This window comes from Opisthocomus hoazin, chromosome 4 (assembly GCF_030867145.1).
Source record: "Opisthocomus hoazin isolate bOpiHoa1 chromosome 4, bOpiHoa1.hap1, whole genome shotgun sequence".
NCBI classification, from domain to species: Eukaryota; Metazoa; Chordata; class Aves; order Opisthocomiformes; family Opisthocomidae; genus Opisthocomus; species Opisthocomus hoazin.
This window is the reverse complement of record NC_134417.1, coordinates 87311387-87336914: the sequence shown is the minus strand read 5'-3', so window position 1 is coordinate 87336914 and position 25528 is coordinate 87311387. Positions and strand designations below refer to the sequence as shown.

Sequence of the window (25528 nt, the reverse complement as noted above, 5' to 3'; positions counted from 1 at the left end):
GTACCTGATACAAGTTAAAACCAACAAACAGAAAATAAAGGCAGATCGAGATGTCACTGTTTCCCCAGATCATTGCCACATTAAATGCATTCACGTCTGTAGAGTACTCCAATACTGTGCTGAAGACACAAGCTGGTAACCAGTAACTCTGCATTCAGCTCAGTGTTTTCCTGGAACCTATTACAAAGATAATCCAGATCCTTTTATTGAATAACTAGAATGAAGCAGAACAATAAGTGAATGCTCATTCACAGAGCAGCCCTTCAGGGGACAAGCCCCCTAATCCCCTCAAAGGGGCTGTGAAGTGTTTCTTCTCCTATTTTTTGCATCTTGGGAGATGTGCAAGAGATCAGAAAGACAGTTTTATCCACTGTGAGCTGCACGCTGTTGCAACTTGCCTAGTTTCCCCACCATCCACAGAGTCAAATTTCCAAGCTTCACAGGACAGCTCACAACATCTAATTGTCTCTTGACTCCCTTCCTGGTCAGATCAGACTTTAAAATGTTTCTTTAATGTGCGTCAAGCAAAGATAGCATCTTTCTGGGAAAAGTGAAAGGCTGAGGCTTGTCACGAACCAGGAGTATTCATGGGTCACAGGCAGGTGAAAGCCACAGCACTGATGTGGAGTCCTGTATCATTCTACAAATACGTATAAGGAGCAAATACTTACAGGCTATGTAATGTATGTATTACTGTATTAGTAAATTAAAAAGGTGAACGAACAGTCCACTGTCAGTCTAAATCAAGAGACCTGTGCCAGCTAGCACTCTCCGAGACAATATCTGCCACTACTCAGGGTTCAGTGCAGGCTAGGGACCATTTCAGGTAGGCAGACTAGATACCAATACTGTCTTTTGGGGGCAATATAAGCTAAGCCATACTAATGCAAACTGAGCTGTGCTAGTTGGCCTCAGGCAGGTGAAAAGACCTTGGCTCAGTATATTTTATTTATTTAGTACAGATGTTGCTCAAGTCTGTGCCAAGTGACACATTCTCCAGGTGACACAGCACGCTTCTCCCTTACCATAGGATCCGATACTTAAGAGAAGCACCTGAGATACACTTGGCTGTTGTGAAAGCAGCGGTGTAGGTGCCAGTTCCACAGGCACGTTCCTGACACGCAAGACCAGACTGCTGTGCTAGCACTAGCAGCAGCAAGATGGTTGGTAGCTGCCGGAAACGAGAGGCCCCCATGCCTTCTGACTGACAGATAAGCAGGACTGAAGAGACTGTCAGCCCATTCCTGCTCTTTATTCGCTACTGTTTCTGCTATTTAAGGTCTTCGTTCTGTTTCCAATGTAACAGCACCTTACCATCTCCTCTCTTATGTAAGGTTAAAATCAGGTTCCTTACAAATCTTTAGACTAAATCCCTTGATGACATTGAGACTAAACATTTACTTTTATGAACAGAGGTTGCTTCAGCAGTGTGACTTGTACCACATTATATAAGTTAACATCTCCAGCTTTCCCACAGCTAATAGTTTCAGAATACTTTCCACAGTATCTCATGAATAATTTTCCAGGGTAGAAACATGTGATGCTTTCTGTGATTGCTGACCAGTAGAGGGAGATGGGATACTGCAGTCAAACAAAAATCCAACAGCAGAACCTTTCACAGCATGCCATTAGAACACAACGCAACTCCATTTTTAACTCCTTCTTCCATTGATTGCTACTACCTCATACTAAGGGAGGCAAAAAGTGAGCCCTTAGACATTCTGTTTTAGCTCTAGCATTATTCAAAAACTGAATTCAAATCTTTGGAGAACTTTTTCAAGGCAATAGGCTTGTTTTTTTGTTTTGTTTTAAAATTATGAGAAACACTCGTGTGTAGGGGTGAAGCAGCCCTAGGAAAGACAAGAATCTGCAAAATCTTCTCAGTTTGAGAGGATTCATGGACACCCAATGTTTTGCAAAGCTGCATACTACGCTTTCAAAATAAGAACCGACAAAATCCTGAAGTACTGGCAAATAACTAATTTATATATTAAAAATTAAAACACAAAGAACATTTTAGAAGCTTTTCTCTGACTACTCTTATTAGGTACATTCTCCACCATGTACTTATTCAGCTGTGTCTTTTTTTGTTTTTTAAAAAAAAGCTATTCTACATTTACATTCCAGACACATGCAGGTGCGCCAGCCACACTGATCAAGCTGAAGAAATATAATGTGCTTTGAAGATACTGAAGGTGGAACACTAACACAAATTTCTAGGTAAGGAACTACAAAGGGCAATACTAGATTTAGAAGATCTCCTAGCAGTGTAGCCCAGGAAGAGCATTCACATCAACCCGTTTAATGTTTTCTTAAATAACCCTGTAATTCAGTTTCGTGAAACCTGTAAAGTTGGAAGACAGTGTCAATGGCGGAAGAGGACTACTGCTTTGCAATAATATTATGACTATTGAGAGTAATGCAACTGGGATTAAATGTAATAGTGCAGACTACAAAAAAATGCAGTTTGAAGAGAAAGAACAAAAGCTCCTCACCAGTAATCCAGGTTCAAGATACAGTCTACATCTGTCATATACTGGAGTCTGAATGAATAACTACAGTCTCCCCTTCTACCACCACAGCTTTCAAATACCTGGAGAAGCAGACTGAGAATATTACCCCATGATCATAGACCAAGGCATGCCTTGTTCTTCTCCATTTGTAATCCATGACCATCACTACGGATCCCAAATTGGACAGGGGTTTTAGTGAAGTGTTGGTGAAAGTTTTTCATCACCATTAAGTTACCTGGTTTAGTTTATGGTGAAAATTCATAAGGTTCAGTCACTCACATGCTGCTTTCTCCAACTATTACCTCACACTGGCTCACCAATCGGAGATGAAACTCTATAACTTCTTTACACTAATAGCATCATCTCAAGACAGCTCCAGCAATGAAAACTGGTACTTGGCATGATTTTATGTAATTAATCAAGAGATTGGGGGAATCCAAAGGGAATGGGTGACCTGCCCCAATGGCCTCAAGATTAGCAGGATCATGGAATAAAGAAAATTCATCTTTCCAATTACAACAGTGATGGAACTCAAGCCTTTGAGTCAGGTGACCACTGACAGCTGAGAACTCATCAGATTGTGGGTCATGCCAACAACCTGTTGGAAGTTGGTAGCTGCAGCTTATCTCATAGTGTGAGCAACCATAAGGAAGCTAGCAGTCTTTGAGAAGAGCTGAAAGAGTGACAGTAAACACTACCATCCCAAATTTAACCTTTCAGGTCAAAGCAAGCAGAAGAAAGGAAAAACTGAACAACTTTTTCCCTCCAAGACAGTGAAAAAGTCAACATAATCAACCTCTTAAAGAAGCAAGCTTCTGAGAGACAGAGAAAGAAATCTCTGAAAAGCAATGTGGCAAGAACTGTTCATTAGTATTATATCGAAATGTAACAGATACTCTTCAGTAGAGCTTACAGCGCTTGCACAATTAGAGTCTGTGTGACTGGGGAAATGCAAAAGCAGATGCAGTTGAAAGACTGTATCAAAACAGTCAAGAAGTGGAATATACAAAGAAAACCAACAATGAGAACATTTGAACTCTGTACGACTGACATCTGCATGCTTGAATGCTCTTCCTCTAAGACTATGGGCTACCTTTTTCCATCTCTAATCACAAATCGGGTGTCTTTTCACTACAAAATCCAGTGTCCAGTAAAGCACATGGAAGAATCCTAGTGAAATAAAAGCGACTGTTCCATTGATACCAAGGTGCTTAAGGACGACAGGTTTCCAGAAGTCTGGCTTTCTGGGTGAAGAAGGAAATAATTTGACACGAGACACTGGTGACCAACTGTTAAATTCAGTGTTCCCTTCTCAGCTGCCAGACCAGTTAGCAGCAGGAGGTCCCTTGGCACACGAACAGACTCTTAACCACAGCCCTGCTGAAGTATTAACACAATACTAGTACTGGACAGTATACTTACCTTTAAGGACACAGCCAAGGTAATCAACACATTGCAGCCTCACTGTGCTCAAAGTCTAAATAAAATCAAGAGATGAAGGAGGCTCCCTCACCAGTGAGATGCCTGGATAATCAAAAACATCCATGGCTGAAGCTACTTGTTGCTTTTTTTGTGCTGAGCACTAACTGAAGCTCCAGTGCTTTAGCCATGCTGCACAACTCCAGAAGGATGCTGTTGGTCATTGTACAAATAAACTAATACGTGTGCAGTGCTCTTGATCCACCCCAATACTTTGCCTTGTTGTGCAATGCAGACTTTCCACCTTAGAGATCATAGCACTCAACCTAGCATTACATACAATTATCCGATATGCAAAATGGTTCTGTGAACATTTTGGGACTAAGTATCTATTACATGGTTGCCTCTGACTGTGGAAAGCTGAAGTCTAATACAGCAGTACGTTCCAGACCAAAATTACCTAATAGGCTTAGTTAAGCCAGAATTGAAGCATCTTTAAAAGGAAAAACACACCGAAACAAACAAACAAAAAACCTAAAGCAAGCCAAAAAACCACCTATTTCAAAATTCAGAAAACAAAGCCACAGCTTTCTACCATGCTGCAGAGCAGATTAGTCTGTTTCTTTAGCAGGCAGCTAATGTCTTCTTTTGGCAAACAAACTCTTCAGACAGAGCCAAAAGTCTAGCAGATGATTTACTGATTAAAAGCAAAATGAAAAACTGAAAAAAAAAATTTTCTGGAGAATGTAATAACGTGCATAATTAAGCCATCCATTTTAGTCCTAAATTGTCTTACCAATACAGTGGGAACAGGCTCAAAGCACCTGAATGCTCTTTAGCTATTGCACAGGGATCTTTATACAAAATGTCTTCAAGCAAATTCTGATAGCCATAAAGAAGCCAATATGAGTTTGGGCTTGTCTGAAAGTTTTTTACACAGCAATTCCAACTGCAAACCAAAATTACATCCTCTCTTTCTGTTCTGCTAAGAAGTCTCCCCCCAGCTCCTCCTCTAGTAAACATAAAAGATACAGTTGAAACAATATGGTTTTGTACAGTCAAAGTACAGCATTGTAGGAGAATTTCTCTTCGCAGATCACATTTTATTTAACACTCAGGAAAAAAAAAAAACAAACCGCAAGCAAAGGCAGACTGAAAGTAGAATACTCACTTGTAGCGTAGTGTCGAAAACAACAAGCTTAGAGCTTGTTGGAACAATGTCGTAACACTTGTGTGACCTCATGAATCGCACATAAATGTCACTTTCCGATTCTTCAAGTGCTGTAAGTAAAAACATGATGTTGTTTTATTTAAGTAATCTTAAAAAAAAAAAAAGTAAAAAACACGCCAAATCAACTGAACCCCACTGCAGGAGGCCAGCCCTAAGGAAAAACTCAAATTCACACTTTCAGATCTGGATGGACAGTCATAGTTTTGCCCTTTGCATTTCAGACTCATCTTTCCTTTCAAATTAAGCAGAACGAAGACAAAATGCATTGTTGTTCCTTGATGATTAAGCACTTCTGGACTGAAGAGTTATATTTAAAAAAAAATCTTGGTTTTCCTAACAGCAAACTACTGGAATATGCATCTGAACTCTAGTTACCTTCAAAGGAAGCCAGTTTGAAACTTTAGCAGCGCTATACTTGACTAACTCAAGCTCCTTAAATCAGTATTTCTCCAATCTCATCTCTGTCCAGTCTGCTTTTCACATAGTAATTTTGTATTTCCTAACGAGGCAGCAGGCAAGTTACAGAAGAAGTTCCATTCTCTTCAGGGTATTTTACATACAGCATCACAAATCCAACGCTTTATTTATAAATAACAGGAACCACCTGGGCTGGTTTTAGTGCAGGATGTCTGTAGCAAGGACATGCAATCCAGTCCACATTTACTTAAATTTACTTTGCATATGTCAGAGTCTAGATGCATATGCATACAAACTTCAGGTATGTAAACTTTTCTAAGCAGTTTGGCCTTCCATTCTTTACAGCAGGTAACTAGAACTTGGTCGAGATTAAGCCCTCCATCAGACACACATCCTTTAAACCCTGTAATAACGTGCACAGACTTGGTCATATGTTAAACTTGGGGCGGGAAAGAATGACATAAAAACCCTTGAAACACCTACTAGTCACTGAAGAACTTCATATTAGGAAGCTAAAAACCTAAAACTCCCTGTTTGCTAAGTTTGCTCAAAATCAGCCATTTAGCACTGGACAAATTATTTGTCACTTCCACAGAGTGGCTCAGCATAGCTTCTTTCGTCCAGCTCTACAGACTCAAAGCTGGACCTCCCTGCAAGTGGCTACTCCAGGATACAGGCATTCTCTTCTACACCTAAGAGTTGGAGGTGAAGGACTTGCTTATTACTCTTAAAAAAAAAAAAAAAAAAAAAAAGCCTTTTCCCCACTGAAACACAAGCAACATGAAATAGAAGTTCCATAGGAATACAGAAGAGTCCAACTGGGGCAAAGCAGAAGAAAAAATAAAATAGTTTGTTGGATTCATGCTTATCTAAAGATCAGGACCAGAAGTGAAACTAGCAGGGTCTAGGAGCAATTGATAAAAGATTAGGAAACCATGGGAACAAACTGATAGGCAGACTTGGACAATGCCAGTCGGAAGCAACATTGATGAGATGACCCCAAAGGGGAACTGGTACTGACTCACCAAGGGCACATACAGAAGAGGTTAAAAAGGGTACTTTAGGACAGAAAAATCTTTATATAACTCCATAATATACCAACATCTTATCATCCTCTAACTTCTGCAAAAGCACAAAAAGCTACTGTCTGTATGAAATTTAAAAAACCAAAAAAAACCCCCAAAACTCACTATGTTGCAAAGTCATTAAATTAAATATACAAACTAGAAGTGGGGAGGGGACAAAAGATTAAGCATCAAAAACAATATTATAAGAACATTTAGATGACATATCAAGAACTCCAGTCTTTAGGAAGTTAAGATTACTTCTACAACCATAAATGGAGTTCCTCTGTGCAGTATCAGAGTCTTTTTTTACTTTAATCTCAACTTTTTCCATGGGACAGTACACAGCGAGAACTGCACTTGAAATGGTAAGTCAAATCACCAGTAAATAAGGCTGGCTACTAACATGACAGTGCAGTGTCTCTCTAATGGTTACTGGTCAAGTCTTTCCCCAGCATTACAAAAAACTACAAGTCAGCCTACAGAACAGAATAAAACCAAATTCTTCCAGTTTCAGTCCCCCACCTCTTTCATTAGATACATTCCAATTGCTGCAGCAAGCAGGACAGTGGTCCAACAGTTCTGAATCACCTGCAGATCAAGTCTATCCCCCACGCTCACCGGAACAGAGGTTCTCCAAAACCTTCACCAAGTACCCAGAAACTACAGACATATGTACCCAAGGAAGTTACTGTTCTAATTCTGAATCTGTACTTAACCTATTGAGCCTTAACAATGTGACTTTATATACAATTAAGTATACTACAGGTAGAAACAAGCATAGGAACACCTCAGGTAGTTGATAAGCTACAAAACCAACTATTTTTAGCTGAAAAAAATTTACTCTTAGCAGAGCACATCATTGCTCAATACAGTCTCGCCAACTTACCAACAATTATGCAAGTTTAACATATCACAACAGCAAGCATAGTAACTGTGAAGCAGGGCGTATTGCCAGATTTAACCAGCTAAGGCTGTTAATGGCAGCCACACTTGAGAACTCTGTGTGGACGAGCACAGTGAAGGTGTGCCTACAAACCTTCCTTTCACTTACCATACTCCCACTCTCCAAATACAATTTCAACTGGACCTCCACAATCCTCACCCACCTGGGGTGCATAGGGTTGGGTAGGCACTATCTCACCCTATGTCATCTTCCAACTCAGAGGAGGCACCACAGAGCAACGGCTTCCCAAACTGACACTGGAAAGTTACAATTAAAGATATTCAGAAGCAGGAGATAGCTATCCGTGAGCACCATTTAACACCCATATAAATAGCTCGGAATCTCTAGCAGGATCTGAACAAGGATGCAATTGTCCAGCTGGAACTGAGGTTTATTTCTACAGAAGATCCTTACGCTATAAATAAGTATAATGCATCGTTTTAGTTAATAACTAAACATGCAAAACATCAGCAGCACTGATCTAACTCATATGTCCTAAATGACTTCATCAAATGTCTGTTGGAAAGGATATTTAAGATCTTCTAACACCTCCAACTACTTAGGACTACTAAACAGATGCCATAGCCTAATTCTTCATACACATGTGCATCACGCATATACAGCTGCTCAAAGAAGAAAAGGTCTCTCAAGCTGAAGGCTTAGTATATCTCAGGGGTGCACTCACACCCATCTTTCCTGCACAGCACAAGTGGTCAGGGCAAGGTCTTCTTTACAGCTCCTCCCACCTTCCACAGGACAAACTTACTGTTTAGGTTGTAACCAACCACCACTGTGCTGCAAATACCAGCTTTGTTACCTATTTATTTTCTAGTTTCAGTCTTGTTTTTCCAATAAATGCTCATCCTTTCCTGCTACTATAAAGCTTCTGCAGTCTTATCCAGTACATGCAAAGCAGTACTCCCTTTGGATGGACAAGAGAGGCCTTTCAGCTTGACTTCAAACCTCACTCAGTCTCTGCCTGTCATCTCTGATCTGCATAGGAGATCCAGCATGCAGGAGCTACGAATATATACAGGCCATTATTTCACCATAAAGTCAGTAACATATTCAGATGCTGATATGACAATGGTGTACTACATGATCAAGAGGTGACATAAAATCTCTGCTCCTGCTTGAGGAAGTGACTGAGGTATCCAAAATCCATTTTGCGTACGAAGCCTCATTTGCAGAAGCCCCAGTTGCACTAATTTAATGCTTAAGCTGTGTCATGCTAGTGGGCCACAGAGGAGAAGGACCACACGCTACAGCTCAGTTTCTTCGTTTAAAGACTTCCTAAGCAAGTCCTCTTCCTCTTTGGAAGCTGAACTGAGTCACAACCGTGCTAAGCACTATCTGTCCTTGACATTCCTGTCAACTGTATTCCTTCCCCCTTGGTCAGATGCCTAATGTATGCCTTTCTCATATTGCTTCTGCAATGACTCATGCAAGAGTGGCAAGACGGAAAGGCACTAGACAATTATGACTGCCCTGCCACATCAAAGGCAGTTGTAGTTAAGTCTTATGGAGTACATTTGCTGGACCTTAGCTTAGGTCTAGACCAAGACTTAGGACACTGCCTCCAGCCAAACCTCAGCCTTCCACAGCTCATGAGCTGGAAGTTAGTTGGCTCACAGACAAAGCAGATTCCCAGCAGAAGGCGTCTTAATCTAGAGCAGGATCAGGGAAGGAGAAGAGTCCACCAGTACGTAGTTGAACGTGTATTTCCACATAGGTGTTCATTCCAGAAAGCGTGTATCTAAGATTTATCTGAAAGTTACTTTGCTAGTGGACATTCTCCATATGCACCCCCTCTCCCAAAGTCCTAGGTGAAGGCAAAAAAAAATCCCAATCCCCAGTGCTGTTTTCTGCAATTTTTAATAATGTGCAAACAAAATTCACCTGAAAGGCTACAAGATTTTTTGACAGTTTAACACCCGAAGCTGCAAGCCTCATCATACAGCCTTTTACAGAGTAAATTTTCCCTATGCATCAGCATTTTATTTATTCCTACAGGTAGAGATCCTTTAAAGAGTGGAAGATCAATCTATTTGCATTTCTGCCACTCCACTCCCCAAACTTTTTTGAAGAGCTACTGGAGAGAGTCCAGAGGAGGGCTACAAGGATGGTGAGGGGACTGGAGCATCTCCCCTACGAGGAGAGGTTGAGGGAACTGGGCTTGTTCAGCCTGAAGAAGAGAAGGCTGCGAGGGGACCTTATAAATGCCTACAAATATCTGAAGGGTGGGTGTCAGGAGGATGGGGCCAAGCTCTTTTCAGTGGTGCCCAGTGACAGGACAAGGGGCAATGGGCACAAACTGAGGCACAGGAAGTTCCGTCTGAACATGAGGAAGAACTTCTTCCCTCTGAGGGTGACGGAGCACTGAAACAGGCTGCCCAGGGAGGTTGTGGAGTCTCCTTCTCTGGAGATATTCAAGACCCGCCTGGACAAGATCCTGTGCAGCCTGCTGTAGGTGACCCTGCTTCGGCAGGGGGGTTGGACTAGATGACCCACAGAGGTCCCTTCCAACCCCTACTATTCTGTGATTCTGTGAACTTAGTCACTTAAACACAAATTATATTTACTCCCTTCCTTTCCCCCACCCTTCACTGTAACGAGACATGCTTTAACTTTTTATTTCAGGCAGTAAAAATTATTTACAAAAACATCACAGGTTTTTGGGTTTTTTTTTTAACAGATTAACTACTCAGCAATACTGACACAAAGATTGCAGTGGGACTTGGTACTAAGTATAATTGTCTAGTTAGGGAGCTCTAAGGTAGAACTATCATCTGAACACTCCTCATGAATGAGAGGGAAACTTCTGCAGCATTACTGAAGCCATTTCCTCAGAAACCTACTGAACAGATACCTTCTGTTCTACTCATACCTTTGTCACCATGCAGGGCGCTTTTCTACTGTAGCTTACCCCTCAGAATTTGAACACCTTCAAGAGAAGAAAAAGAGAACAAACGAAGCGCCTGCAGATGTAGAACAGCAATATGCAGTAACACATATGGTCAACACCTATTGAAAAGCTTCCAAATACTGTGACATAAGCTATAGAAAGCTCTTCAGAAGTGTTTACTGCAAACCACAGGCTGCACATCTATGCTATATTCATACTGGACTGGTCCAACAACAAGATCGTGGATCATATGTACTTTCTAATTTCAGCAATACAAAATCATGACCTTTCATATTATATTTTCTACTATAGCCACATTATGCTCCTTGTATTTCCACAGTGGTATCCAGTCACATTTCAAGCTTAGTCTGTGGTTCCAGGAGAGTTTGAAAAGATGACAGAGGGTTCCACAGAAACTGTTCCCTCTCATCCACTTTAAAGAATTAATTCCACCACAGACCGCCATCCTGCTGCTGCAGCTCTCCATAGTACCCCTGCTCCTCATGGCTAAATTGAGAGTGGGTAGCTCTAATAATTCTCAAACACTTGAAGAACACAAAGAACCCTTCTTAAGGACCTAAACAATTGTTTGTATAATCGACATTTTTAAGTTTACTATGAACTTCACTGCCAAATTTTAAAAGCCCTTTAAAAAGCAGGGAAAAACCAGCTAGTAACAGTATGTAAAAAATATATTCTGCTGTCTAGCTAGCTCATCAACTTAGAGGAAGACAGAAACCACATATATACACAATAATTCCACCATCCCTCCTGGTTTTCAATCAGAATCAGTCTGGGAAACCATGCAACTTTAAAAGCTTAAAGTCTTCTTACAGCAGCAGGAGCTAAGCACTCCCAGCACCCAACACTAGACTGTTCAGCTTGACTGCTATTTAGTATAACCATCTCCTCTCAGACAGTTCAGATGGCAGATAAAAGGAAATGGGGAAGGGAGTAGAAATGTGCTTTTGTTATATTCGCACATGTACCAGATAACCTAGTTTGTGGAAAAACATTTTTTTTTCAGTTACTGCACACATACACACATGTAATTCAGGTTACTTCAAGTCATACCTCTATTTTTAAAAAGTTGACTAATATGCTGAATATCACATTTCAGACGCCAGAGAATTAAAATTTTACAGTTAGATACAAAAGATATTTTTCATCTCTATGTTTACTACAGAACTGATCCAACTGCAATACATTAGATGAAGTTTATCAGTATAATTACACTGATAAACTTTATTAAAAGAAGTGTTATACCCATAAAAGCATGTTATACTATTCTCTCTCACATCGTTTAATGAAGTAAAATAATTACGTCTTGTTAACATAGAAATAAAAAAACCACTTAGACAAATACATATCACAGTGGAAACAGGAACTGGAGAGTTGTCCATGTACATCTGGCTTAAGCTGCTGTTTAAAAGAGACATTTTTCACATCCCTAGCCACGAAATACACAATAACTGTCACCTTTTCAAAGGCCAGGTCTAAACACGTGACTCCACAGCAGCGTAAGCAGCAGCACAGCATAGTAGCAGCAGCCGTTGATCCCTCTGCACTGGCTGCGTGGTTCCATTCCCTTCCTCACACTGCCTCTAGATTTATACAAAACTGTTCCACAAGTTGGCAGAAAAAGCTGAATTTATCACAAGTTATCAGCTTCTTGATAGTGCCAGTTTTAGGTCTATTCAGCTCCCATATCTAGCCATGCAGCAAGCAGATTATTCCTGCCCTTTCCTTACACTGGAAGCTATACAGTACAAGGACGCCATCCTTGCTGTGGCAGCTAGCCATGAGATCAGCTTAGCTATGTCAAATGTACCAGAATACACCAGGGTGACTGATCACTTAAACAAGCCAGTGCGACTTACCCTCTCTCCCTACTGTTATAGACAACCCTCACCAGAGTATACAATAGGTAAAAGATGTCACTAACCTTGTAAATTGTTCTGCTACCTGCATTTTTATCTGAAAGTTGTCACCAAAACCAGCTATAAAGTTCACCCTCAGTCTGAACTTACTGGATGAGCTCCTTAATATCCCTGATAACCTCTTCAACGATTTTGACAATGCAGGAGATGGTAGTACTTCTAGCGCAAGTCATTAACACACCAGCTCTAATAGGTCTGAAAAAACATCCAGAATGGATATAGTTAATCCACTTCAAGAGCAACAGTGACACTACATAGTAAGAACCACAAACTATTCCTCAGAAGTCTCTACAAGCTCACCAACAGCCCCCGAAACACGACTTTTAAGGGAAATGGAGGCATCTGAATGAAGAAGTGGGATTTCAAGAGCAACATTCTGGGAATCAAATATTCTGGTAGGATTTTATCAGCGTTCCTCAGCTAAGGGACAGACAGGAACAGATTCTGAAAAGGAATCCAGTACTACTCTGTGTACAGTATGTTGCTGCGATCACAAGCAACAGCTGTACATCAACCTACCTTCTATAAGAGAAATATGACTAATTTGTTAGATTTTTAGACACGTTTGAAAGATACACAGACAAATTAAAATGTACATGCTATATCCTGTGAAAAGCATGGGAACTGAGAGACTGCAAGAGAAGAACAAGAAACCACAATTCTGTCGCAGAATAATGCAGTAAGAGGGCATGACTTTTCAGTCTGCTGAGTTGTTTGCTAAAGAGCCAAAAACATTGAAAACAGGGGACAAGAAACAAGACACCAGAAGCTGAATCAATGTCAGACTTGCTAGGAGAAGAATACTAACATAGTTTAAGATGGGCAAGCACAGAAAAGAGAAGTGATGTTGTATTATATAATTTGATTTCTGTTTATTAAAGAGGAAACATTTCTCAGAGAACAAAAAAATGCCCCATCAAAATAACCACCCATGTAATCAGTCACAGGAGAAGACTGACTGGTAAAAACAATGGAAAATTTGGTAAGAAATTGTTACAAGGTTGCCTACTCCAAGTGGCAGGAGATAAATAATCATTAAGTTTTAAGAACATGCTTGTCACAACTTTGTTGCGGAGATGGCAACCACGGCTAACAAAGGACTACTTCCAATTTTAAAGGGGAAAAAAACCAAACAGGTTTCAAGCCTAATACACAGGAATTGATACGATGACAGTGATAAGAGTTGACTACTCCATCACAAGCTGAAAGGATTTCAAATGCAAGGAACCAAAAAGAGAGGATGTGGTGACAGAGACAAGATTTTCTATTTTTCCTGAAAGCTGCAAAGAGCTTTCAAATATCCTGGCAGACCACACGTTAAAGTTACACGACCATATTATTCACGAAGCCACAGGCTATATGATATGGATGTTGCAGACTGAACACTTCCCACCCCAATCTAAGGAATGCATGAGCTGGCAGCTAAAGAAAGATCACAGTAAGTTTACAGGTGTCAGATACTCAGATACAAAGAAGTCATAGGAAGTGTATCTAGAGATTATTATCAGAAGCTTCTTCAGTGAGTCAAGATTAATTCAATTACATATAACAACATGAATTCATAACGTGGAAGTAGGAACAGGATTGTAAAAAGAAGCACGAGCACACATGGACGTTACAGTAAGGAAGCAAGCTCTACCCTGCTAACTGTACCTCATCCTACAATCAGGAAGAGGGTCTAGAGGAACACAAAATAAGAGGGGAGAATAGGTACATTAACAGGTAAATAAGAGTGAATAGAGAAGTAAGTGTACACTGTCTTGTTGCTCAAGTCTTCAGAAAAAGGTTAATCATTTCTAATAATAGTGACAAGCTAAAAGAAACCATAACACATCTTAAAGCATTTCAGTTCAAGAACTGTATTCATAATTGCTTAAGACACTTTCAAACATAACATTCATGACTGCTTGCAGCTACACCTTTGTTTTTGCACACATTTTAGTATGTCTTTTGAATTCTAGAGTTTGTGCAACTGTTCAGTCACTTTAGATCACTAAGGTAACTGAGATGATTTCTCCCCTTGTCACAAGGAGTTGCTTTAATGCAGAGACAGCAGGTTATTATGTGTGTAAACAGGAGTCATCCAGTTAACAAAAACATTCCTGAATGCTGCAAGTTCATGAAGGAGAAGATACAGTACTAGTCAAAAGGAGAGCCAAACAAATTCAAAACCAGTCAGAATTCTTAGCTATGTATCAAAGCAAGTTATTAAAACCAGTGTATTTGTCAGCACCCACAAAAGCAGCTCACCAAAAGCAAAGAAGAAAGCCAATATGGTCATGTCAAGAATTGCTCCGTCTAATCAGTTTTTACTCAGAACAAAATGATCAACTGGATGGAAAAAAAGAGGGCAGAAAAAATTTAAAAAAATAATCATAGCACACTTGAGACACTGCTTTCAAAGCAAGCTTGGATACTACTGCATGTGGAAAAGATGTTGTAGAATCACCACAAAGTAGCTGCATAAAAAGCAATCCCAGCTGCAGCAAAACTAGTAAGATGTCCTTTTTTCAGTGGGTTTGCAAGACTGGATGACAACTGTGTGTTTTTCAGAAGATATGAACTCCAGTTCAAACTATTCTCAAAGTTGGAGCCTCTGCAAGGTCCATCTTACACGGATCAGCTACTGCAGAATGGTATGCAAGTTCATGCTACATCTTCAGTTTTGTGCAAGTCACTCTTGAAGAGCTTTTACCAATACCTTGATATTTCACAGGGAAATCATTGCAAGAGCATCTCAGAGGATGGGGGCTTCATTTTATTCAGCATTCTCCTTAGGGGTCTTCAAAACAGGAACAGAACACGCTTCAAAGAGTTTGCAGTAAGAGTTCAAAATGGTTGCAAGACTTTAAACCTCATAATATCTTCAAACTGAATTCACAAGTGGTTTGGAGTTAATACGTTCTCTCAGAGAATCTGAAAGGAACACTCAATTGGATGAGGGCAAATTAGGAGAGTGACCAAGTATCACTACTACTGAGAAAGAACTACCCTGTTACTAATTTCATTTGCTATAATAGAAGTATGCAAGAAAAGGCACAGTTTGCTTAAACGAAATAACAAGTAAACAAAAAAAACACCCCAGCTGTTAAGAGCGCTATTAAAGCATTCCAGAAGCTGGTTAGACAGAACAAAGCAACCTTCGGACATTGTACAGCCTCCTTCCTTAAAAGTCCTAAACATGGAACAAAACAAGTGTGCACAACTGCCTAAGCACATCCCGCTTTAGCGAACAAAAAAGACTACTGGTTCCCGAGAATACTTCAAAAGATCTGCTTTTCTGATTTTGAGACTTATATATCTCCACTTCTACAAACTCCAGTAGTAGCTAAGACTTGTAAGAGAAAACTAACACAAACAGCTGACTAAAACAATGAAGGTTCAGATTGTGTTTCAACCTTCCTTGTATTCAGAGCACACTTCAAAATCCTGCACTGAATTTTGTTTCTCATTTTTGGAGTTAGTAAGTTCTGGTAAATGGGCTGAGAAGTTAACACTTCTTTTTTACTGTAGCTCTCCACTGGCAGTGTGGATGAGCAAATGATTACCTGAGATTTGAGGCAGACAAAAAAAGCAATGAGCAGCTTAAGAAACTTCACATTCCAGAGCTAATCTCAGCAACTCTGAAGTTTCTTGTCCAGGCAGGCAGAAACTTATTTGTTTACAAGCAAGAGCTGCCTTGTTTAGGGACTAATTGGTACACAGTATCAGAAGTTCGACTGAATACTTTTGAAACAGCCCACTATCACTTAAATCAACTTTTGGTCAAACATTTTTACTTTGAGAAAAGCTACATCACCGCAGTTCTGTGAACAAAGGTAACAATTTCAGCCTGCAACCTAATAACACTTCTAAGATTTTCACCACATTAAAGTTGACCTGAAGACTTTTCTCAAACATGTTCAAGATCTTCCCGTGACAACAAGCACTGTGATTTTTCCCTAAGTATCCCAAACAAAGATCTAATTTAAGATGTCGCCTGCCTGGAATGCAAGCACGCTCTTCAAACAAAACACAAGAAACTAAAAATGGCATTAAGCCTCTGAATATTAATATCAGCAACCATACACTGGACAGTTGAATTCAAGGAAGGTTTAAGGTATGTGATTAATAAAAGAATAAACCAGTCTGTATCCTTAGTATCTATACTGGAAGACTGGTAAACAATTTGAACTTTTGCTATTTCTTTAAAGCAAGCATAAGTCCTACTACGTACACATTTTGCACATACTTTAGAAAAGAGATAGTCATTTAATTCTTTTAAGAATTGGTTTTAGCACAAACCTAAACAAGCAGCTTAACCAAAGTATTATTCACAAGACAAGCATTTTCAAAATGATTATACAGCATCTTCACAAGCCACAGTCATATCCTTACTGAACAGGGCAAGTAACTAAACTTTAGGAGATCTTCCACTGAAGACCAACAATCTAAATTCAAAGCATCATTTATATAATGCTTTAAGGAAGAAATAAACTTTTAAGCTTAAGTCTTAAGGACTTTGGACTATGTTTGCTGGAGAAACAGTTATGTCAGGTCAAACAAACTGCTGGTCTCAAATCCTGAATGACTACTTATAATATCTTAACTTGAAGCTTTTAATAATTTAGTATTTACATTTTTATTTATCTCTAGTCTCCCCTTACACATTTCTCCTCCTTCCCTCCCTGTGCATGCCAACATTTTCTAAAGAGCTATTATTGCTATTTCTTGTTAGAATTTTTGAATCTGTATGCACACTCTAATAGATTATGCAGTGTTCTGTTTCAATTTACCACTTTAGACATTTACCTAATGGCAAGTATAGCTTGAAGCTATACAAAAAAAGAATGAGCAGCATAAAAGAACACCACAGTGTAAGGGAATGGTTGAAAAAAAGAAAGTCTGATTCTATTTCAGTTTCTCCAGCAAACATAGTTCAAAGTCCTTAAGACTTAAGCCTAAAAGTTTATTTCTTCCTTAAAGCATTATATAAATGATGCTTTGAATTTAGATTGTTGGTCTTCAGTGGAAGAATCCAACACACGTTCAATACAGTATATTCAGATAGTTTTCTGGAACCTAGTTTAGAAGTTCTGTTGAGCCATTCTCTATACGACAGATAAACTGCAACTTCACCCAAAGCTGATCTTCCTCTGAACTCATATGATGTCCATATAGAGTATCTTTGGGGTTTTTTTTTCAGTTTGGGTTTTGTTGTGTTTGGTGGGTTTTTTTTAAAAAAAGGAACCAACTCAAAAATACTAGGGAGTTCATGCAAGACTAGGGCAGGAGACACACGCAACTGCTTGCGTAGAGTGAAGCATCCACCTTCTGCACTATGGCATTCAGAGTCTTCTATTAAAAGCAACCACACAATCCCCTTCACTGAGTGATCCCGCTCCATCCTGAAGTGATTCAAAGCATTGGGAGTCTATCCTACTAACTTGCTCCTATAGTAACTATGCTGGAAGTGGAATACTACTTCAAAGCTTATGCAGGAAGAAGTTATAACCATTTGTTCTTATGCCAATGTTGTTCTTCAGTTAATTTTGCTCCTTGGTGTATACCCCCTTCCCACCCCTTACAGGATGTTTTCAAATATAGCGTTATCACATCCCTTCTTGGCTTTCTTTTTACTAAACTAAACAAGCAAAGCCTTTTAGTTTTCTCCTTTAATGCAAGGTCTGTATTACCGGTCTCATAAATGGCCCTTTTCTATGCCTATCCAGTTTGCTCCCTCCTCCAGCATTTCAGGTATCTTCTTCCTCTGTGTCTTTGTGTCAGCAGAAATTCATCAAATAAACTAAGCAGCATAAAAGAATACCACAGTGTAAGGGAATGGTGGTAAAAAAGAAAGTCTGATTTTATTTCTGAAAATGTCCAGTGTCAGAACTAAGTGCTCAGTCACAATATACAGAGCAAAGCAAAATAATATTGTAAAAAAAACAAAACAAGAAACCCTCAAACTTTAGAAACTACACTAAAAAAGCTAAAAAAAAAAAAAATCATATCACAAATAAAACCACTGGTCTCTAGCATATTGCAGAGGGATCTGGACAGACTGGATTGATGGGCCAAGGCCAACTCTATGAGGTTTAACAAGGCCAAATCCCAGGTCCTACACTTGGGTCACAACAACCCCATGCAATGCTACAGGCTTGGGGAGGAGTGACTGGAAAGCTGCCCAGTGGAAAAGGACCTGGGGATATTGGTCGACAGACGGATGAACATGAACCAGCAGTGTGCCCAGGTGGCCAAGGCAGCCAACGGCATCCTGGCTTGTATCAGGAATAGTGTGGCCAGCAGGAGCGGGGAGGGGATCGTGCCCCTGTACTCGGCACTGGTGAGGCTGCATCTCGAGTGCTGTGTTCAGTTTTGGGCCCCTCACTACAAGAAGGACATGGAGGGGCTGGAGCGTGTCCAGAGAAGGGCAGTGAGGATGGTGAGGGGTCTGGAGAACAAGTCTGATGAGGAGCAGCTGAGCGAGCTGGGGCTGTTTAGTCTGGAGAAGAGGAGGCTGAGGGGGGACCTTATTGCTCCCTGCACCTACCTGAAAAGAGGTTGTGGTGAGGCAGGTGTTGGTCTCTTCTCCCAGGTAACTAGCGATAGGACAAGAGGCAATGGCCTCAAGTTGTGTCAGGGGAGGTTTAGATTGGATATTAGGAAAAATTTCTTTACTGAAAGAGTGGTCAGGCATTGGAACAGGCTGCCGAGGGCAATGGCGGAGTCACTGTCCCTGGAGGGGTTCAAAAAAACGTGTAGATGTGGCACTTTGGGACATAGTTTAGCAGGCATGGTGGTGTTGGGGTGACGGCTGGACTTGATAATCTTAGAGGTCTTTTCCAATCTTAACAATTCTATGATTCTATGGAAACTGCTTTCAGACAAAAACGTAGGAGTGTCATTTAACTTCTGTCACAGTCAAAATTCGCAAAGGTTAACTAACAATTGAATTATTCACCAAACTGGTTCTCATAAAACAGCAAAATCCATATAAAACTCAGCAGAGGAGGAAAGAATCTAAAACCAAGTTAGGTTTATTCAAATAGCGTTCGAAAGTACCTTGAAGATCTTCGTATCACATTCGAAAACCTGTTAGATGTGATTCACTCTTAGGAGGATAGGATTATTTAACCTGTCAAAAGCTCGGTCTAGATGCCAAGCTGGACACCTAATTGACAAATTCAACTTTGCTCTAGTATAGTTCTGCTTGTATTTTTATTAAACTGCTTTGGCTATATGTTAGCACTAGCCATTGGTGCTAGTCTTCCACAGACAGAAGCTAGTCTGCTTCCACAGAGAGATTTTGCCCTAAACTCCCAGATTTTCCTTTTGTCCGTCTTCTCTGCTCATCCAAGAGGCACAGTAAAGCCCACAACCACATGCACCCAGGGGCAGACAGTCTCAGTATGGAAAGCTACATTTTGTTTCAAGCTGCTAGAACCGTTATGAAAAACAGTACCATCAACTCTTGTACTTATGTGGGAAATGCTATGTTCCTTAAGATGTTTTGGACGTACTTTCTTCGCCCCAAACGCACGCAATGCTAGTGTAATTGTAAGTTCCGGAAGTCAAAATACTCAAATCAATACAGTAACTGCAGACAGCAAAACTGCTACCCAAAGAGCAAGCTCCTAACAAAATGATGTAAGTGACCTGACTTAAAGAAAGGCTCCACAAAGCCCTGTGATCATCCACACTCAAGTTATCAAAAACACAGTAAGCATTACAAAAAGTCCTATCTTAAAGGACAGTCACATCTGTTGCAGATGATTAGTAAGCAGAAATATCTCTTATGATCACTTAGCAACAGCTAGATTGAGCCAACTTACACAAATATTCCACTATCCTTCTTGTCACATTGGCATTACTTCAGTTTAAACCAAGTCACCCTCATTCAGTACTCAGTCATGCCCCAAGGCACTAAGTTTTCCAAGAGCACCAATTTGACCGTGACAGTCAATTTAACAGCTGAACATATCAAACTACCAAGACAATCATATTTTCATCTGTACTGTCCTCCCTGCATACACATGGCATTGGAGAGGTCTATCAGACAGAACATTGCAGACCACCACCTAGGAAGTTTCTTAAGGAAAGGACTCTATAGTCACCCTATTCAATCCTACTCATGCTTAGCAAAGCAGTCACAGGCAAGTAACAGCATCCTGTAGTCATCTATAAGGCAACACTGATATTGTTACATCTTCCACATCTATCATTATCCAAGCACACAATGCTGTAAACTCAGTACCTCTAAATGAGGGGGTTCTTAGGACACTTGGAAGTTGAGATAATATCATCCAAACAGTGTTTCACATTGGCCACCAGATACTAATATGTATACATACACCTGAAGCAGAAGTGTCTTTCAAGTGTAGGACAGTATCAGGTTGTCTTAACATCCCTCACGGATAAGTGCTGGCCAATAATGGCTTTCATGTGGAAAATAACGTTTGCAAATCATGCAGATGCAACACTACCTGGACACAATCAGCCCCTACACTTCCTGTAAAATTGCTGTTCTCAGTTGCAGCTGTGTCAAAGCAATTACACAGACTCCTTACCATGGTAAGCACTTTTCCATAGTTTTTTTCTAGGAAGTCTCAATCAGAACAGTTTCACTGTTTCCAAGTTATGGAAAATAAATGTTTTGACCACATTAAAATTCTGTGAAAGCTCCTCCATCAAGAAGCTCCTGCATCCCCCAAGAACCAAAGCAGAGAGTTTTAGAGCACGCCCTGTGTAACAGGGCTGTATCTTTCACTGTACTAAAACATCACTGCCCAGACTGGTAAGGCTTAAAAAGTTTTGTTTTCTGAGAACGACTGCAAGCTTTTTAGCTGCTATGAACTGGTTATAGAATCATAGAAAGTTTTGGGTTGGAAGGGACCCCTAGAGGTCATCTAGTCCAACCCCCTGTCTTTCCTAGTCAAGACAGAGTAGGGCTTTTCTCATTGTAAAACTAAAGACTCTTCTTATTCTTAACACGGTATTATCTTACACCAGAGCAGGACAACAGTTAGAACTGCTTGGGGATAGCGAGCACTGGGCTGCCAAGAACCACCATAGGTGATACTTGCACAAGGGAAAGACACGTGCGTGGATTGCGTGGACAACTTTCACCTAAGACAACAAAACTGCCAATAGCTTCTTTTGCACTGCTCAAAGTTTTATACTTTCAATCACCTATAATTTTATACATATTTTTCATTTTTCAACTTTGAAGATGGAAATTTCCAGGAGGAAAAAAAACCAACCTACTATGTTACTATATAGCAAACTGGCAAACAAAGGACATGAGGTTGCCCAGGACAGAGTGGCACTTGATCATAGTTTTCTGCACAAACTAATAAAGCTGAACATTTGAATACTCCGGCTATATTATTCCTTAACAGCTCTGGAAAGTACATCACAGGAAAGCCCACTGTCCCGTGGAGATTCTTTCCTGCAAACTGACAGAAAATATATGCCGAGTAAATTCAGTGGAATAAGTGGTTGCCTACAGTTTCAGATGCAAGTGTTCAGTATCACTTCAGATCAGAGAGCCAGAATGAAAAGCACCAAGAATAAGAGGTTTTAGAATCTGGTATTGTGACTCTTGTATCACACAACAAACTAACTCTAAAAAGAGTTAAGTCTTAAGGACTTAGACAAAAAGAGTTTTGGATTATTTTCTCTTCCTGCTTTAAAACCATATGAAGTCTGTTAACAGCAATTATGATCTCTGCTTAATAATTTCATGCTATGTCCACTCAGGATTCTAATCTGCTGTGGAAAAGTTAATGTAAAACATCCCCTATCACTATCACCATGTACCCAGATATCTCCAAGCATATCTTGTGGGCAAAATGCTGTTTCTGTACTCCAGAGAGCATCAGCTGTAACAATCACATAATGAATGTTTATTAGAAATGAATTACAGTTGCAAAAGAACACCTTAACTTTACTATCTCCTCACCTGAGCACTTGATCAGTCTTTAGAATTTTAAAAAAACCTAGTATGCACACTAACATGCGTTTTATTACAAACTGCTTTTAACTATATTTGACCCCAAAATTACATCGGTTTTCATACCTTGATTCAGATATTCAGCTGACAGCAGGAGGCTGGCAGACAAGAAGAGCTCAATAAAAAACTACATTTAATAAGAAACAACAAGATAATCTGCAAAGCTGGGAAGAAACGACCCCAGACATAACGATTAGTTAAGAGGAGATGCAATTACTGGTGAAAGTCTATTTCAGGAGACAGCCAGAAACAAGCACGTGACAGAAGAGATGGATAATACAGGAAGAGCGAGACGAAGGCCAGAGCTTTAGTAGGAGAGATTCCACTCTAATCCAAGCTGTTTATCAAATAATTGTCTAAATGCTGCTTTGTGCAACAATCCGGAGAAGTAGAGCACTCATGAGCTAGTTCACCAGTCCCACAACGCTGATGCTAGAATCACTGCAACACACTTTGCAGAATTCTTTGTTCCAAGACTAGGAATCGAGCACAGATACAGGAGAACCCTGCAATTAACTCTCATCCGCAAAAATTACTTTGGAAAGACTCACCGAGTTAGCAGATGCTACAGAACAGTAGTTAATTCTGCTTTCTGTAGCTACTACTTTATTACCCAATCTGAGCAAATGGAAGAGACTTGCATGAATGAGAGCCAACATTGCAATAAAACTAGTTTCCAAAATAACATGCTCAAACTGTACCAATTAAATCAATACAATTGACAGGCATGCATTTGCTGCTCATTTGCTACACTAATCCAGTTTCTCCTCTCACAGCACAGGTAGCTGTTGGAACACAACCATTTCTGGAATTCCAGTTTAACAAATTAAACCTAGTAAGTGCAAATCGTTAACTGAAATTGTTTTTCATATTAGATCTTTAGAATAATTTCTCCTTGCTCTTTTCCAAGTTCATCATATCCTCCATAAAATAAAACTCAGAACTACTCTTGACATTGATCAGAAGTAAAAACAACCTTAATATAGAAACATGATTGCACAAACACTAGAGCTAAACAAGCAAACCCACAATATGTATCAAGACAAACAGTTTTCAATTATTTATATACATTCATGAGAGGTCCCTCAGTACTAATCTACTTCAGGCTACAACAAGAAACTGCACACCCATCAACAGGCAGCTTTCACACTTTGAGGGGATGTAGGTAGACCACTCCCATCCAAGGAATACTGAGCAGGATGAGTTCAGAATACTTTAGAGCATCCTTCAGTTAAAAACAATACTCTGGACTTCTTACACAAGAGTTTTTACTTCCCTGCTCTGACTGCTGATAGGGCAAAGGCCCTGTAGGGAGTCCTAAATAAAATAAATATCCACTGGCCTATTCAGTCCTTGTCTGTGCACATAATCAGCCTACAGCCTGACCTGTTTCAGCTGTAGCACAGTTGATGCTGTTTAACAGCATCTCTCTCAGATTTGCTCTTACACATCACAAGAGCAGTATTATTAAGCCAATGCTAGACAGAACTGGTGACCGATCAGTAAGAAGTTGCACTGATCCTAAAGAATCCAGACAGATGTATGAAGCAAAGATGTTTTAAACCAAAAAGATGACCAGCACTTCTTTCTGTGACAATAACGTCATGTCTAATACCATCCACACTAATTATGTACAAAATAGTTTCTATACATTCTTTGTATATAACGCATATACTGAAAAAAACCTGCCCTTCAGTTGACAGTACCATTTTATTTAAAAACCACAACATCAGGCTAGACTCTGCATATTTCATTACAGTACTAGTTAGATTACAAATCCTTCTAGTACTATTTTTTCAATTTAACCCTCTTAATTAGAATCCAAATTAAATGAATGCCTTCTGTGCTTTCAAATTCTCATTTGTGTAACCTTTGAGGGGAATGACAAACAAAAATCCATTCCAGCATACCGGATGGCATTCAGTGCACACATTGAGCCTCATTTTTCAGCTCTTTTTAAGCAGCTCTCCGTTTCAAGAAAACTGCAGTATAATGTCATACACAAGACAGTTAGCAACTGTTGATGGATACAGAAACTGGAAAACCAGCAAAAGAACACACTCTACGTAGAGGCAGTCAGAAAAGCAGTTTCAAACCAGGTTTCAAATTTCTCATTTACAGCAGTTTTAGGTACCTCTGGAGATACTTTGTTTGACAAAAGATCACCAGTTACAGTGTGATTGCAGCCACTTCACGAGATTTCAAAGACGTTTCTCAACTTCTGAACACTTACTACTTGCCATCCAACAAAAAAAGCAAACACCATCAGATGTCATTTTACTCCCCCACCCCCAATATCAGCACAAATACAACTAGTACAAAAATTTAGGTCAGAAAATACGTGCTGCATCTATGCTGCTACATTTCCATCTGCATCTCAATTTTCTATGATGCTATTTCTACAGGCCTCCTCATACAGAAGCATTCTGGACAGTAAATTTTGGTCTGACATTCACTCAATTTTACTTGCATCTTACCTTCTGAATACAGCACTCTACACCCTTTCTTCTTCACTTTAAAACTACGCATAAGACTAGGTTTTCCTTAAGTCTGAAAGGCTAATAAGGCAAATTGACATACTACTATAAACTGGTCACAGGTCTGCTCCTAAGGCACTATCTTCTGACAGATCCCTGAACTGCTCTCACCCATCCAGCCTGAGCACCCACAAAGCCTTAGTTTTAAAGCTAAATTAACTGAGTGACAAAGCGAAATAGAAGCTTGAAAGACAGGAAAAAAAATTGAAATTACCAAGCTTTCTGAAGAAGTCAGGTTATCTTATTGCAGTGTCCTAGAAGACACACACAGACAGTTTAGCCTAATCAAGTGACTCCCAAAAACCCTATGTTACATTGTTGAAACTGCGAAAGCCTCTCAGAACTGAGGATTTTTTCTTAACGTAGACAACCTCTTCAGAGATCCAAATTTATGAGTTGTTCAAAATAGCTTTTAAAATGGCTTAACTGTTAGTGATTCAGCAGGTTTTAGGATCTTCTATCTATCAGTAACAAGCTTTATGTAAAAAGAAATACTTATGTCAATAACTTTCTCACTCTCCATAAGCATAAAATGAAGGCCTAACTAAAAAGTTAAACAGCA

The 25528-nt window shown here is 39.8% G+C and overlaps 1 protein-coding gene across 7 annotated transcripts in view; it reads right to left on the bottom strand.

Moving 5' to 3' along the window:
* The window catches only part of PRKAG2 (protein kinase AMP-activated non-catalytic subunit gamma 2), a 246284-nt gene that overhangs the window by 27872 nt on the left and 192884 nt on the right, over positions 1-25528 (bottom strand). For all 7 annotated transcript variants that reach the window (XM_075419811.1, XM_075419807.1, XM_075419806.1 and 4 more), the window contains one exon: positions 5104-5213. In XM_075419811.1, coding sequence (XP_075275926.1) covers positions 5104-5213 — 110 coding nt within the window. The remainder of the gene's footprint in view (positions 1-5103; positions 5214-25528) is intronic.